This window comes from Thamnophis sirtalis, unplaced genomic scaffold (genome assembly GCF_051295495.1).
Source record: "Thamnophis sirtalis isolate CommonGarterSnake01/CBP01778 unplaced genomic scaffold, rThaSir2_p1.2 scaffold_15, whole genome shotgun sequence".
Taxonomy (NCBI): domain Eukaryota; kingdom Metazoa; phylum Chordata; class Lepidosauria; order Squamata; family Natricidae; genus Thamnophis; species Thamnophis sirtalis.
This window is the reverse complement of record NW_028261395.1, coordinates 46333670-46349750: the sequence shown is the minus strand read 5'-3', so window position 1 is coordinate 46349750 and position 16081 is coordinate 46333670. Positions and strand designations below refer to the sequence as shown.

The following is a 16081-nucleotide window of genomic DNA, read 5'->3' as shown; positions in this document are numbered from 1 at the left end:
TCTATATCGGATGGCTGATGAAAGATCGACCGACTCCTGAGCCTCTGGGCAGTCCACCACGCTGTGTTAACTCTGCAGAGTTGCTACAAGGAGATCTTTTCTCTGGAAATCAACATTCAGCAGAGCTGGCTTTTGGGGGAGATATATATATATATTTTCCCCCTGATTGGGTTTGAGGCAACTCTACAATTCCTGAAAAATTATTCCTCCGTGGTTCCAGGTGAGTTTACATCTTCAGAGGGTAGTAAAAATTTTTTTTTAAAAAAGGTTAGGTTTGGGGATTTATCCTAAACAGCAGTAGGAAAGAGCTGCTAAGGGTGAAGCTGTCTCGTCTTTTTGCCGTGCCTGATGGTACCTGGGGTTGCAGCCTTGGGTCAGAATAAGAGTAGAGCATGTTCCTTACAAGGAGAAGAGATGGTCATGTCATCAATCCATCAGAATAGAGCTGGAAGGGGCCTTGGAGGTCTTCTAGTCCAACCCCCTGCTCAAGCAGGAGACCCTAGACCATTTCAATCTACCAATCAGAATAGAGCTGGAAGGGACCTCGGAGGTCTTCTAGTCCAACCCCCTGCTCAAGCAGGAGACCCTGGACCATTTCAATCCATCAATCAGAATAGAGCTGGAAGGGACCTTGGAGGTCTTCTAGTCCAGCCCCCTGCTCAAGTAAGAGGCCCTAGACCATTTCAATCGATCAAATCAATCAATCAGACTAGAAATGGAAGAGATCTTAGAGGTCTTCTCTTCCAACCCCCTGCTCATGCAGGAGAGCCTAGACCATTTCAATCCATCAATCAACCAACCAATCAATCAATCAATCAATCAATCAATCAATCAGAATAGAGATGGAAGAGATCTTAGAGGTCTTCTAGTCCAACCCTCTGTTCAAGCAGGAGACCCTAGACCATTTCAGACAAATGGCTCTCCAACCTTTAAAACCTCCTGGGATGGAGTTACCCACAGCTTCTGGTGGCAAGGAGTTCCACTGGTTAATTGTCCTCACTGTTAGTAAGTTTCTCCTTAATTCCAGGCTGCTTTCTCCCCTTGATGAGTTTCCATCCGTTGCTTCTCCTCCTCCTGCCTTCAGGGGCTTTGGACAATAGCTTTAATTCCACCACCCCCTTCTTCGGGGCAGCCCCATAATTATTGTAATGCTGCATTCGTGTGTCTCCCCACCCCCTTAGTCCTTCTTTTTCTCTAGACTGGCCCTACCCAAATCCTGCAACCTTTCTCCGTATGTTTTTTTTATCTCCGGGCCTTTAATCATTTTAGTTGCTCTTCTCTGCACTTCCCCCCCCCCCCAAAGTCTCAACATCTGCTGTTGGAGGAACAGTTTGAGGAAACATCAGGAGAAGAGGAGGTCAAAGGAGGAGGCAGAAAAGCTTTCGCAAACAGCAATTGTGTTGAAGGAACATGGGGTCTCGTCTAAATTGTGGCTTGCTGACTGTGGCAATCATCGGAGCAGTGCTGGCTATCCTGGGAGGAATTCTGATCCCCGTTGGGAAACACTTCGTTGACAAGAAAATAAAAGAGGTGAGCCGGCCCTCGAATTCCTGTATTTCTGGGTGTTTTCCTGACTTCCTTCTCAACATCTGGGGGGATGTAAGGCAACGCTACCACCAGTAGCAATAGCAATAGTTAGACTTATATACCGCTTCATAGGGCTTTCAGCCCTCTCTAAGCGGTTTACAGAGTCAGCATATCGCCCCCACAGTCTGGGTCCTCATTTTACCCACCTCGGAAGGATGGAAGGCTGAGTCAACCTTGAGCCTGATGAGATTTGAACAGCCGAACTGCTGAACTGCAGTCAGCTGAAGTAGCCTGCAGTGCTGCATTTAACCACTGTGCCACCTCGGCTGCCACCTAGCCTGCCACAATTCCATCTAACCTTTTTTAAAAATAATTTCATCTCAGTTGTTCTGACAAAAAGAGCCTTCAACCGAGGCAGAACAATTTCTATAAACCAGTCAAGCAGAATAGAGCCGGAAGGGATCTTTTTAAAAAAATTAAAAGTTTTAATGAGTTTTACAATTATATACCTTCCACCTTCCCTCCCTCCCAAACCTCCCAGGGCAAATACAGGGTATAAACATTTAGCAACCATACACTAAAATGAACTAACTAACTTTAGCATCGTCCCTCGCTTTTACTTTAACTCCCCTTTTGTAAGCTAACTTTAGATAAGTTGTAACATTTCCTTGCTCATTCATTCATAAGCTATCTGACGTTTCTTAGTCCCATATTTATTTTGAATGTAATCAATTCCATCTTCTCCATTCCAGCTTGTATTTCTCATCTGAATGGACGTTAAAAGTAACAAACTTAGCTGACATCTCAGCTAAGTTTGTTACTTTTAACGTCCATTCTTGAATAGTAGGCAAGTCTTCCTTCTTCCAGTATTGCGCCACCAACAATCTAGCTGTGGTTATTAAATGCAAAATCAGGTTAATCTCTATGACTGCACAATCAGGAATTATACCTACCAAAAATAACTGAGGGGTAAACTTTATCCTCTTTTTAAGAATATTTTGCATAATCCACCATATTTTTATCCCAAATGCTTTAACCTTTTTTCAAGTCCACCATATATGATAATACGTAGCATCAGCACAATCGCATCTCCAGCATTTAGGTTGTAAGTTCGGATACATACAAGCTATTTTTTTTAGGATCTAAATGCCACCTATAAAACATCTTGTAGAAATTCTCTCCCAGGTTTTGGGCTTGCGTGAATTTTATGTTTCTTACCCATATCTTTTCCCGTGTTTCCATCATTATTGGTTCTTCGAAATTTCGTGCCCGAGCTAGAAGGGATCTTGGAGGTCTTCTAGCCAAGCCCCCTGCTCAAGCAGGAGGCCCTAGACCTTTTCAATCAATCAGAATAGGGCTGGAAGGGACCTTGGAGGTCTTCTAGTCCAACCCTCTGCTCAAGCAGGAGACCCTAGACCTTTTCAATCAAGCAGAATAGGGCTGGAAGGGACCTTGGAGGTCTTCTAGTCCAACCCTCTGCTCAAGCAGGAGACCCTAGACCTTTTCAATCAAGCAGAATAGAGCTGGAAGGGACCTTGGAGGTCTTCTAGTCCAACCCTCTGCTCAAGCAGGAGACCCTAGACCTTTTCAATCAAGCAGAATAGGGCTGGAAGGGACCTTGGAGGTCTTCTAGTCCAACCCTCTGCTCAAGCAGGAGACCCTAGACCTTTTCAATCAAGCAGAATAGAGCTGGAAGGGACCTTGGAGGTCTTCTAGTCCAACCCTCTGCTCAAGCAGGAGGCCCTAGACCTTTTCAATCAATCAGAATAGGGCTGGAAGGGACCTTGGAGGTCTTCTAGTCCAACCCTCTGTTCAAGCAGGAGACCCTAGACCTTTTCAATCAAGCAGAATAGGGCTGGAAGGGACCTTGGAGGTCTTCTAGTCCAACCCTCTGCTCAAGCAGGAGGCCCTAGACCTTTTCAATCAATCAGAATAGGGCTGGAAGGGACCTTGGAGGTCTTCTAGTCCAACCCTCTGCTCAAGCAGGAGACCCTAGACCTTTTCAATCAATCAGAATAGAGCTGGAAGGGACCTTGGAGGTCTTCTAGTCCAACCCTCTGCTCAAGCCGGAGACAATTTCAGACAAGTGGCTGTCGAACCTCATCTTAAAAACCTCCCATGGTGAAGCAACTACGATTTCTAGTGGCAAGCTGTTCCACTGGTGAATTGTCCTGTTAAGAATGTTGCAGCAGATTGTGGTTAGTAATCTACTTACGAAGAGCAGGACTTGAGACCACGAAAGTGAGAGAAACAGGTTTATTGGATGCATCGAGTTCAGCGCGTTCACACCCCAAAATCTGAACTCAACGGAGCTCTGCCCAGGATCCTACTTTTTATGCCGTGTTCCACACGGTGCATTCTCAAGGCGTTTCCATACACGAGACAAGCATGACATTTCGAAAAGGGGAAGTTCACTTTGGAATGTTACAGAGAAGTACATAGGAGAAATACAAGAAAGAGAAGTTCCTATTTCATCTTAAGCTGTCAGCAGCTTTTTACCTCTGTTCTATCTCTCACTTCCTGTGCCCACACTTTACAGGGTCTTGCCACGCTGTTCAGCCCTATTTGTAATACTTATGAGGAAGTTGGAGAGAAAAGTTCACTCCAGCTAAAAGTCAACTTTGGGACTCCAGAATGAAAAGCCAAGCTAATATGAATTTATAAGGTCCATTCTATTAAGACCACCTAACCTGGCCAGCCACTGGTGGGTTTACCTGTGCAACCCATGCTGTATCAAAAAAGTTTCTCTTAGCATCAGTAAGAACTTAAACTGTTTAAAATTTGGGTAACAGTAAGAAGCTGAGATCAGTGTAGAGATATTTTAGACTGTGATTGTCAAAAAGTTATACCATGTATGGGCTCTGGGAAGTCGGGGGGGGGAGGGAAGGGAGGTGGGGATCTAGGGGGAGGGGGGAAACATAATATGTGTTAAACTTTAAGGTACATGATTGCACTTGTATACTGTGGCTTTTTAATGTTAGTGTTAAAACAGAACAAACCGAATATATTGGAAGGTAATAGAAGTATACCGAAGGGAGGAGCTGAGTGAAAGAAGAAGGAGGGTGGAGAGGGGGAGAGAGAGGAGGAGGAGAAGGAAGGGAGGGAATGGATTAAGAGAGGGAGTGATAGGGTTAGGGTTAGATAGAGGGGGAGGGGAAGTAGGCGTAGAGGGGTGTGTGAGAAGGAAGAATGAAAGTTGGAGGGGGTTGAAAGAGGGTGTATGGTGGGCCAAGGAGGTATAGTGGGCTTGTATTGTAGAGGGCATTTTCTATATAAGTGAGGGTTGTGTTTATTACTCAATGTTATATGCCCCGGTTATGCACAGTAAACATGTGATTGTATAGAATGAAACGGAAATAAAAATATTATGCAAAAAACAAAAAAAAGTTTCTCTTTAATTCCAGGTTGCTCCTCTCCTTGTTTAGTTCCCATCCATTATTTCTTGCCCTGTCCTCTGATGCTACCCCCCCCCCACTTCTTTGAGGCAGCCCACAAATACTGGAATATTGCTATTAGTCACTCCTACTGTTCTCTAAACTGGTCATTATCCAATTCCTGCAGCCGTCCTTCATATGTTTTAATCTCCAGGCCTTTATTTGCTCTTCCCTGCATTTTTTGCAAACTCCCAACCTCTTTTTTTTCCCAGCACGGTGACCGAAAACTGGATGCAGTCAAATCCCAGGTGTGGCTTTACTAAGGCTTTACAAAGCGGTGCTAACCCTTCACCTGATTTTGATTCTGTGCCTCTGTTTATGCAACCCAGGATCGTATTAACTGAAGATAATTCAGTCCCTGTAAATCATGAATTGCAACGTGTTGGGGGAAAGGATGAGATGGGTGCGAGTAACTACAGGAAGAGCCTGCTTTTACTGAACGGCTTTCTGTGATGTGACATTTGAATACTCCGGAAAGCGTAATCATTCTTTATAGGCAGAGTTTCAACGATCACTCCAAAAATGTCAAAATATAGCTTGTGAGATCCATCATGAACTCAAAACGCACAAAATTGACATCCTCCCACAAAAAGAAAAAAAAAAGGGGGGGGAGTGAAGTCATTTTTCCTAAGCGCCGGAAGGCAGGAGAAGAAGGAACAGGTGGAAACTCATCCAGGAGAGAAGCAACTTGGAACTAAGGAGAAACTTCCTAAAAGTGAGGAGAATTAGACAGTGGAACTGCTTGCCACCAGATGTTGTGGCTGCTCCGTCATTGGAGGTTTTCAAGAAGAGATTGGACAGCCATTGGTCTGAAATGGTATAGGGTTTCCTTCTTGAGCAGGGGGATGGACTAGAAGACCTCCAAGGTCCCTTCTAGCTCTATTCTGATTGATTGATTGATTGATTGATTGATTGATTGATTGAAATGGTCCAGGGTTTCCTGCCTGAGCAGGGGATTGGACTAGAAAACCTCCAAGGTCCCTTCCAGCTTTATTATGATTGGTTGGTTGGTTGATTGAAATGGTGTAGGGTTTCCTGCCTGAGCAGGGAGTTGGACTAGAAGACCTCTTTAGTCTGATTGATAGATGGATGGAAATGGTCTGGGGTCTCCTACTTGGGCAGGAAGTTGGACTAGAAGACCTCCAAGGTCCCTTCTGACTCTATTCCTCTGTTCTGTTAGTCTCTTATATCTCAATTATCGGAAACCGCCATTCGACACATGTCGCTTAAACTCGTACTTTAGCTTACGTACTTAACATTAAAACCAAAAATGAGTTTGATGTTACCCTAACATTTTCCAGGAAACATTATCTGGGCCTTTTGCCTCTTCAAGCAATCTCTGAAAAGTTTTGTATTCTGACTCACTTAAGGGGGAGAAATCATATTAAAATCTCCTTCTTCTTCCCTGCTACAGGAAGTTGTCATCAAAAATGGTACAATCGCCTACGATAACTGGGTTGTTCCCGGAAGTACGTTTTACCGAGAGTTTTGGTTTTTTGATGTCCAAAACCCAGAGGACGTAATGGAGAGTGGGTTTCCTCCGATACTGAAGCAGAAAGGCCCGTACACTTACAAGTAGGTCCCTCCCAGTTGAAAGTTCAAGATCTTGCTCCACACACACACACACACCCACAAGTCCATCCCATGGTCCAATCTCCCACTGCCACGCTGGCAGCTTCCACTCATCCAGTTCCGGTCAGGTACAGAGGTGCAGAGACAAAGGATAATGACCTTGGCTTTCTAGAAAGGATGTTGTTATGGCTACCTCTCATCTCACTCCGTATTTTCCCACCATAGAAAAAGGCATAGTAGAATAACAGAAAGTGTGGCAGACCAAAGATCCACAAGGGAATTTACAATAGCAGAGTTGGAAGGGGACCTTGGAGGTCTTCTAGCCCAGCCCCCAGCTCAAGCAGGAGACCTTATACCAGGGATGGCTAACCTTTTTGTCCTCACGGGCTGAGGACACCCATAATGCAATGCCCATCCCAGTTCCGGTCAGGTGCAGAGGTGCAGAGACAAAGGATGACCCTGGCTTTCAAGAAAGAATGCTGTTATGGCTACCCGTCATCTAATCTCCCTTCCCATTTTCCCACAATAGAAAAGGCATAGTAGACGAATAGAAAGTGGGGCAGGCCAGAAACCCAAAAGAAAAGAGGGCTGCAGGCCTGATCCTGACATAGAGAACAATTCATCCGTGGTCTCCTACTGGCCTCCAAAAATTGTTGGCGCTCCATCACTGGAGGTTTTCAAGAAGAAATGGTCTAGGGCAGTGTTTCTCAACCTTGGCCACTTGAAGATAGCAATAGCAGTTAGACTTATATACCGCTTCATAGGGCTTTCAGCCCTCTCTAAGCCGTTTACAGAGTCAGCATATCGCCCCCACAGTCTGGGTCCTCATTTCACCCACCTCGGAAGGATGGAAGGCTGAGTCAACCTTGAGCTGGTGAGATTTGAACCGCTGAACTGCAGATAACAGTCAGCTGAAGTGGCCTGCAGTACTGCACCCCTAACCACTGCGCCACCTCGGCTCTCGGCATTCGCTGGCTGGGGAATTCTGGGAGTTGAAGTCCGGACATCTTCAAGTGGCCAAGGTTGAGAAACACTGGTCTAGGGTTTCCTGCCTGAGCAGGGGGTTGGACTAGAAGACCTCCAAGGTCCCTTCCCACTCTGTTGTTCTGTAATCCTCAATTAATTAATCAATGGAACAACTCACCTCCAGAGGTTTTTAATGCTCCAACACTGGGGTTTTTTAAAGAAGAGATTGGGCAAGCGTTTGTCCGAAATGGCATTGGATATAAAGAAGGGCCATTGCAGAGAAACGGCTGTCCGATCGCTTCTTATAAAGCCTCCAGTGATGGAGAACCCACCCCTTCTGGTGGCGTGCTGTTCCGCTGGTCCAACGGCTCGGCGTTTAACAAGAGGGGATCTCTTTTCCTCCGAGGATGCGATACATTCCCAAAGAAAACATCGTGGAACACGAAGACGGCACCGTGTCTTACGTCCAGCCGAATATTATCGTTTTTCAACCCGATATGTCAGTTGGGCCGGAAAGTGACACTTTCACCACCGTCAACTTAGCTGTTGTGGTAAGCAAGCCCCCCCCGCCCCCCGCTTTAAGATTTCTGACATTTGAATATTAAACTGTCATAATGAATCAGTCAAATATTATTGGGTTGGGCTATTCTCAGAGCTCTGGAATAATGTAGTAATAATAATAATAATGATCAGAATAGAGCTGGAAGGGACCTGGGAGGTCTTCTAGTCCATCCCCCTGCTCAAGCAGGAGACCCTAGACCATTTCAATCCATCAATCCATCAGAATAGGGCAGGAAGTGACCTGGGAGGTCTTCTAGTCCATCCCCCTGCTCAAACATGAGACCCTAGACCATTTCAATCCATCAATCCATCAGAATAGAGCTGGAAGGGACCTGGGAGGTCTTCTAGTCCAACCCCCTGCTCAAGCAGGAGACCCTAGACCATTTCAATCCATCAATCCATCAGAATAGAGCTGGAAGGGACCTGGGAGGTCTTCTAGTCCAACCCCCTGCTCAAGCAGGAGACCCTAGACCATTTCAATCCATCAATCCATCAGAATAGAGCTGGAAGGGACCTGGGAGGTCTTCTAGTCCATCCCCCTGCTCAAGCAGGAGACCTTAGACCATTTCAATCCATCAATCCATCAGAATAGAGCTGGGAGGGACCTTGGAGGTCTTCTAGTCCAACCCCCTGCTCAAGCAGGAGACCTTAGACCATTTCAATCCATCAATCAATCAGAATAGAGCCGGAAGGGACCTGGGAGGTCTTCTAGTCCAACCCCCTGTTCAAGCAGGAGACCCTAGGCCATTTCAATCCATCAATCAATCAGAATAGAGCTGGAAGGGACCTTGGAGGTCTTCTAGTCGTATGAGCCAAGGTGGCGCAGTGGTTAAATGCAGCACTGCAGGCTACTGCTAGATCAGCAGGTCAGCAGTTCAAATCTCACCGGCTCAGGGTTGACTCAGTCTTCCATCCTTCCGAGGTGGGTAAAATGAGGACCCAGATTGTTGGGGGCAATATGCTGACTCTCTGTAAACCGCTTAGAGAGGCCTGAAAGGCCTATGAAGCGGTATATAAGTCTACTACTGCTAGTCCATCCCCCTGCTCAAGCAGGAGACCTTAGACCATTTCAATCCATCAATCAATCAGAATAGAGCTGGAAGGGACCTGGGAGGTCTTCTAGTCCAACCCCCTGCTCAAGCAGGAGACCTTAGACCATTTCAATCCATCAATCAATCAGAATAGAGCCGGAAGGGACCTGGGAGGTCTTCTAGTCCAACCCCCTGCTCAAGCAGGAGACCTTAGACCATTTCAATCCATCAATCAATCAGAATAGAGCTGGAAGGGACCTGGGAGGTCTTCTAGTCCATCCCCGTGCTCAAGCAGGAGACCTTAGACCATTTCAATCCATCAATCAATCAGAATAGAGCTGGAAGGGACCTGGGAGGTCTTCTAGTCCATCCCCCTGCTCAAGCAGGAGACCTTAGACCATTTCAATCCATCAATCAATCAGAATAGAGCTGGAAGGGACCTGGGAGGTCTTCTAGTCCAACCCCTGCTCAAGCAGGAGACCCTAGACCATTCCAATCCATCAATCCATCAGAATAGAGCTGGAAGGGACCTGGGAGGTCTTCTAGTCCAACCCCTGCTCAAGCAGGAGAACGTAGATCATTCCAGAGAAGTGGCTATGCAGTCTTTTCTTAAAAGCCTCCAGCAATGGAGCACCAACATCTTCTAGTGGCCAGCTGTTCCACTGGCAAATTGTTCTCACTGTCAGGAAATGTCTCTTTAATTCCTTCTCTCTCCTTGATGAGTTTCCATGTGTTGCTTCTCCTCCTGCTGTCTGGCGCTTTGGAAAATAGGTTGACCCCCTTCTTCTTTGGGGCAGCCCCTCAAATACTGGAAGGCTGCTATCCTGTCCTCCTCTCGAGTAGCCCAAACCCAGTTCCTGCAACCGTTCTTCCTAGGTTTTAATCTCCAGACCTTTTTAATCCTCTTAGTTGCTCTTCTCTGCACTTCCCCCCCCCACAAAGTCTCAACATCTTTTATTGTAACGTGGGGATCAAAAGTGGATGCGTCCTTCCACGTGTGGCCTTACTAAGGAATTGGACACAGGACTTGAACACATAGGAAACTTAATACAAGCTTGTTTGTATTTTTTTCCCCAGAATTTTTTTTTATTCTCTTACATACCATTTTAAGTCTGCATTCACATAATTCTTCTTCTTTACGTTTGTCATTCTTATATATTTATTATTCCATTTAATAGGTTATAATGTACAGTTTGGGTTGCTTTATTTGCCATCCCTTCCACCTGTTGTAATACCACCTTCTTTTCCCTTTCTCTTCCCCCTCCCTCCCTTCTCTTCTTCCTTCCTTCCTTCTCTCCTTCCCTTCCTTCTTCCCTTACCTTTCTCCTACTCTTCCTCTTCCCCTTCCTACCCTCTCTCCTCTCTTCCTCTCCCATCCCTCTCCTTCCCTTCCTTCCTTCCTTCCTTCCTTCCCTCCTCCCCTTATCTCTTCCTTCTTCCCTTTCTCCTACCCTCTCCTCTCCCCTCCCTTCTTCCCCTTACCTTTCTCCTCCTCCTGTTCTTTCTCTTCCTACCCTCCCTCCCTTCTCTACTTTCTTCCTTCCACCTTCTCCTTCCCTCTTCCTTCTTCCCTTCCCTTTCTCCTACTCCTACTCTTCCTCTTCCTCTTCTACCCTCTCTCCTTCTCTTCCTCTCCCTTCCACCTTCTCCTTCCCTCTTCCTTCTTCCCTTCCCTTTCTCCTACTCCTACTCTTCCTCTTCCTCTTCCTACCCTCTCTCCTTCCTTCCTCTCCCTTCCACCTTCTCCTTACCTCTTTCTTCCTTCCACCTTCTCCTTCCCTCTTCCTTCTTCCCTTCCCTTTCTCCTACTCCTGCTCTTCCTCTTCCCCTTCCTACCCTCTCTCTCTTCTCTACTTCCTTCCTTCCACCTTCTCCTTACCTCTTCCTTCTTCCCTTATCTTTCTCCTACTCCTACTCTTCCTCTTCCCCTTCCTACCCTCCCTCCTTCTCCTTCCTTCCCTCCTCTCTCTCCCCTCCCTTCTTCCCTTACCTTTCTCCTCCTCCTGCTCTCTCTTCCCCTTCCTACCCTCTCTCCTTCTCTTCCTCTCCCTTCCACCTTCTCTTTACCTCTTTCTTCCTTCCCTCCTCTCCTTCCCCTTCCTTCTTCCCTTGCCTTTCTCCTACTCCTACTCTTCCTCTTCCCCTTCCAACCCTCTCTCCTTCTTTCTCTTCCTTCCCCCTTCTCCTTACCTCTTTCTTCCTTCCCTCCTCCTTCCTCTTCCTTCTTCCCTTACCTTTCTCCTCCTCCTGCTCTTCCTCTTCCCCTTCCTACCCTCTCTCCTTCTCTTCCTCTCCCTTCCACCTTCTCCTTACCTCTTCCTTCTTCCCTTACCTTTCTCTTACTCCTACTCTTCCTCTTCCCTTTCCTACCCTCCCTCCCTTCTCTACTTCCTTCCTTCCACTTTCTCCTTACCTCTTCCTTCTTCCCTTATCTTTCTCCTACTCCTATTCTTCCTCTTCCCCTTCCTACCCTCTCTCCTTCTCTTTCTCCCCCTTCCATCTTCTCATTACCTCTTCCTCCTTCCCTTCCCTTTCTCCTCCTCCTGCTCTTCCTCTTCCCCTTCCTACCCTCCCTCCTTCTCCCGTCTGTATTGATTTGCATCCGTGTGTTCATAATTTAAGCTGTGGGTGTATTTGCTCTTTGCTGCAGGCTGCCCCTGCCTTGTATAAGAATGGATTGGTTCAAAGGATGATGAACGTTTGGATGAAATCAACACAATCACAATTCCTCCAAAGGCGGACAGTGAAAGAAATTCTTTGGGGCTATGAAGATCCTTTCTTGAGAAAAATCCCCATTATAAAAATTGACACCGTTGTTGGCCTCTTCTATCCTGTAAGTATGAACTCGGAAGGGGGGGGAAATTAATTACTGGGGAGGTGATTTTTTAAGAAATGCGCTAATAAACACCTCTGTAAAAGAAATCCAGAATATTAAAATCAGAAACAGACTTTGGCTTGTATTAGCATGGGCTTATGAAAAAAAAATCAGCAGGCTTGAATTCTAGACAAGAAACATCGCTGATACCATCCTTTGGCACCGCAAAAATGGAATTTGGACACGGGTATAATTTCCTTTTTTTTTCTGCTTCCTTTCATTGGATGGTGAGTCTCAAAAATTAATTTTCTCTTCTCTCCCTTTCTCTCATTCTCTCAGTACAATGGGACCTTTGATGGCCCTTACCGGATTTATAGTGGGAAAGACGATATAAACAAGAAAGGAATTATCATAACTTTCAACGATAGCAGGTATAATATATTTGGGGCGGAATGTCGCTACATGTTTTTGCAGCCCGTTTTTGGCCCCAGGAGGCTTCAGGAAGGCATGCTAGGCCCAAAATGGGCGGGGGGGGGCGTGTTGCGTGCATGCGTGGAGGTTGCGTGCACCTCCGTGCATGCGCGAGACCACCCCCCCGTGGCCCATTCTGGGCGTAGCAGGCCTCCCTGAAGCCTCCTGGGGGCGAGTGGGGAGTCCAGGGGGGTTCTGTGTGCATGTGCATTGTGGGTAGCAATAGCAATAGCAATAGCGGTTAGACTTATATACCGCTTCATAGGGCTTTCAGCCCTCTCTAAGCGGTTTACAGAGTCAGCATATCACCCCCAATAATCTGGGTCCTCATTTCACCCACCTCGGAAGGATGGAAGGCTGAGTCAACCCTGAGCCAGTGAGATTTGAACCACCGAACTGCAGAACTGCAGTCAGCTGAAATAGCCTGCAGTGCTGCATTTAACCACTGTGCCACCTCGGCTCAGTGTCGGCACACACATGTACGCTGTCATCGCACACGCGCCACACGAGGACAAAAAGGTTAGCCATCACCGGTATAGGCAGTCCTCCACCTATGACCACCGTGGACTCCAGAATTTATGTTGCCAAGTGAGACGTGGGCTAAGCATGGCTTTTCTTGCCAATTGTTTTTCTCCTTTTTTTTCTTTTCCAAAGGACCCTCCAATACTGGAAAGGCTATTGCGGCATGCTGAACGGCACAGGTGAGTGTGTCAGTGGGTCAGCTCTGAATTTCTGTGCACGACTCTCACAAATTTTGGCACGCGCTAAAAATATATATATTGCGCCTGGAAGTGCTAAACTCCTAAAGATTCCCGCGTCATTGCATCAAATGAATGAATGGATGAATGAGAAGGAAAGAGTGGGGAGAGAGAGAGAGAAAGGAAGAAGGAAGGAAAGAAGGGAGGGAGGGAGGGAGGGAGGGAGGAAGGAAAGAAGGAAGGAAGGAAGGAAGGAAGGATTAAACAGTGCCACTGCTTTTTTCCTTTGGCATGTGTTAAAAATATATATTGCGCCTGGAAGTTCTAAACTCCTAAAGATTCCCACATCATTGCATCAAATGAATGAATGGATGAATGAGAAAGAAAGAGTGGGGAGAGAGAGAGAGAAAGGAAGAAGGAAGGAAAGAAGGGAGGGAGGAAGGAAGGAAGGAAGGAAGGGAGGGAGGGAGGAAGGAAGGAAGAATTAAACAGTGCCACTCCTTTTTTCCCTTGGCATGCATTTAAATTATATTTAAGGTTGGAACTGCTGAAGTCCAGGTGCTAAACCCCTAAAGATTCCCACCTTAACACATCAAATGAATGGATGAATGAATGAAGAAAGAAGAGAAAGAAAGAAAGAAAGAAAGAAAGAAAGAAAAAGAGGGGAAGGAAGGAAGGGAAGGAAGGAAGGCAGGCATCTGGCGGTATTTAAGAAGAGATTGGATTTGTCTGAAGTGTTGTAGGGTTTTCTGCCTAAGCAAGGGGTTGGACTAGAAGACCTCCAAGGCCCCTTCCGGCTCTGTCAGTCTGTATTTCTGAAACAAGTTGCGAGGCTCACAAACTCACCAGGTGCCTCTCCTTGTAACTCACAGATGGGACGTCCTTCCACCCTTTTGTCAAAAAGAGTGAAAAGCTGTATTTCTTCTCCTCGGATGTATGCAGGTAAAGGACCTCGAGCAAAAGGGGGAGAGCACTCCTTTGCTTCCGGCCCCCAGGATGACCTCAACATGACCACAATAGGGACTGTCTGTGGCTCAGCAAGGGAGGTTGTGGGGGGGGGGGCTCCAACACTGGAGGGTTTTAAGAAGAGATTGCACAAGCAAGGGGTTGGACTAGAAGACCTCCAAGATCTCCAACTCTGTTCTTCTATTCTATATCCCATTTCATTCTATTCTATTCTCTGTTCTGCTCTGTTCTCTTCTCTTCCATTCTATATTCTATATTCTAGTCCATTCCATTTTCTATTTTCTATTTTCTATTTTTTTCTATTTTCTATTATTTTCTATTTTCTATTTTTTCTATTTTCTATTTTCTATATTCTATTCCATTCCATATTATACATTCTAATCTATTCCATTCCATTCCATTCTACATTGTACATTGTACATTGTACATTGTACATTGTACATTCTGTATTCTGTATTCTGTATTCTGTATTCTGTATTCTGTATTCCATTGCATTGCATTGCATTGCATTCCCTATTTTCTATTATTTTCTATTTTCTATTATTTTCTATTTTCTATTTTCTATTCCATTTTATACTCTATATTCTATTCCATTCCATATTATACATTCTAATCTATTCTATTCCATTCTACATTCTACATTCTATATTCGATTCCATTCTATATACTATATACTATATTCTATATTCTATATTCTATATTCTATATTCTATATTCTATATTCTATATTCTATATTCTATAGTCTATAGTCTATAGTCTATAGTCTATAGTCTATAGTCTATAGTCTATAGTCTATAGTATAGTCTATAGTCTATAGTCTATAGTCTATAGTCTATAGTCTATAGTCTATACATTCTACATTCTACATTCTACATTCTACATTCTACATTCTACATTCTACATTCTACATTCTATATTCTATATTCTATATTCCATTCCATTCCATATTATACATTCTAATCTATTCCATTCTACATTCTACATTCTACATTCTACATTCTACATTCTACATTCTATATTCGATTCCATTCTATATTCTATATTCTATATTCTATATTCTATATTCTATATTCTATATTCTATATTCTATATTCTATATTCTATATTCTATATTCTATATTCTATATTCTATATTCTATATTCTATATTCTATATTCCATATTCCATATTCCATATTCTATATTCTACATTCTACATTCTATATTCTATATTATGCCTCCAAGGTCCCTTCCAGCTCTATTCTGATGGATGGATGGATGGATGGATGGATGGATTGATTGATTGATGGATTGAAATGATCTAGGGTCTCCTGCTCGAGCAGGGGGTTGGACTAGAAGACCTCCAAGGCCCCTTCCAACTCTGTTTATCCTATTAACGCCTATTATTCTCCCGTGTGGCAGGTCCGTCTACGGAAGGTTTGATCGGGAGGTGACCGTGAAGGACATCCTCCTGTATCGCTTCAGCATCCCTTCCTCGGCTTTCGCTTCCAGCCAGACCGTTCCTGATAATCTCTGTTTCTGCCTCGATCGGGAAATCAACAGGAACTGCACCCTGAGTGGACTTCTGGATGTCAGCGGCTGCAAAAAAGGCGAGCCTAAAAAAGCACGGACTAACGAGGAAGAAAGCTTCGTTGGACCCAGAGCAGAACCTGTGGGATTCTATCCCCAGGAACCATGGCTGCCCCGGGGGCGAGAATAGCAATAGCAATAGCAGTGAGACTTATATACCGCTTCATAGGGCTTCCAGCCCTCTCTAAGTGGTTTACAGAGTCAGCATATCGCCCCCAACAACAATCCGGGTCCTCATTTCACCCACCTCGGAAGGATGGAAGGCTGAGTCAACCCTGAGCCGCTGAGATTTGAACAGCCGAACTGCAGAACTGCAGTCAGCTGAAGTGGCCTGCAGTGCTGCATTTAACCACTGCGCCACCTCGGCAATACAGGCGGTCCTCGTCTGAAGACCTAAACATTAGGCCACTAAGCGAGATGGCTCTTAAGTGCCACTTGCCCCGTTTCACGAGCATTCTTCTCCTTCCGCCC

At 45.4% G+C, this 16081-nt stretch overlaps 1 protein-coding gene across 1 annotated transcript in view; it reads left to right on the top strand.

Annotated features, from left to right (window-relative positions):
- Nucleotides 1–1410: 1410 nt before the first annotated feature.
- LOC148042618 (platelet glycoprotein 4-like) overlaps nt 1411–16081 on the top strand; it is a 17040-nt gene continuing 2369 nt past the window's right edge. Inside the window, exons 1-8 of the mRNA XM_087701797.1 lie at nt 1411–1530; nt 6376–6536; nt 7906–8050; nt 11742–11924; nt 12246–12337; nt 13032–13078; nt 13948–14017; nt 15443–15630. Coding sequence (XP_087557923.1) covers nt 1411–1530; nt 6376–6536; nt 7906–8050; nt 11742–11924; nt 12246–12337; nt 13032–13078; nt 13948–14017; nt 15443–15630 — 1006 coding nt within the window. The remainder of the gene's footprint in view (nt 1531–6375; nt 6537–7905; nt 8051–11741; nt 11925–12245; nt 12338–13031; nt 13079–13947; nt 14018–15442; nt 15631–16081) is intronic.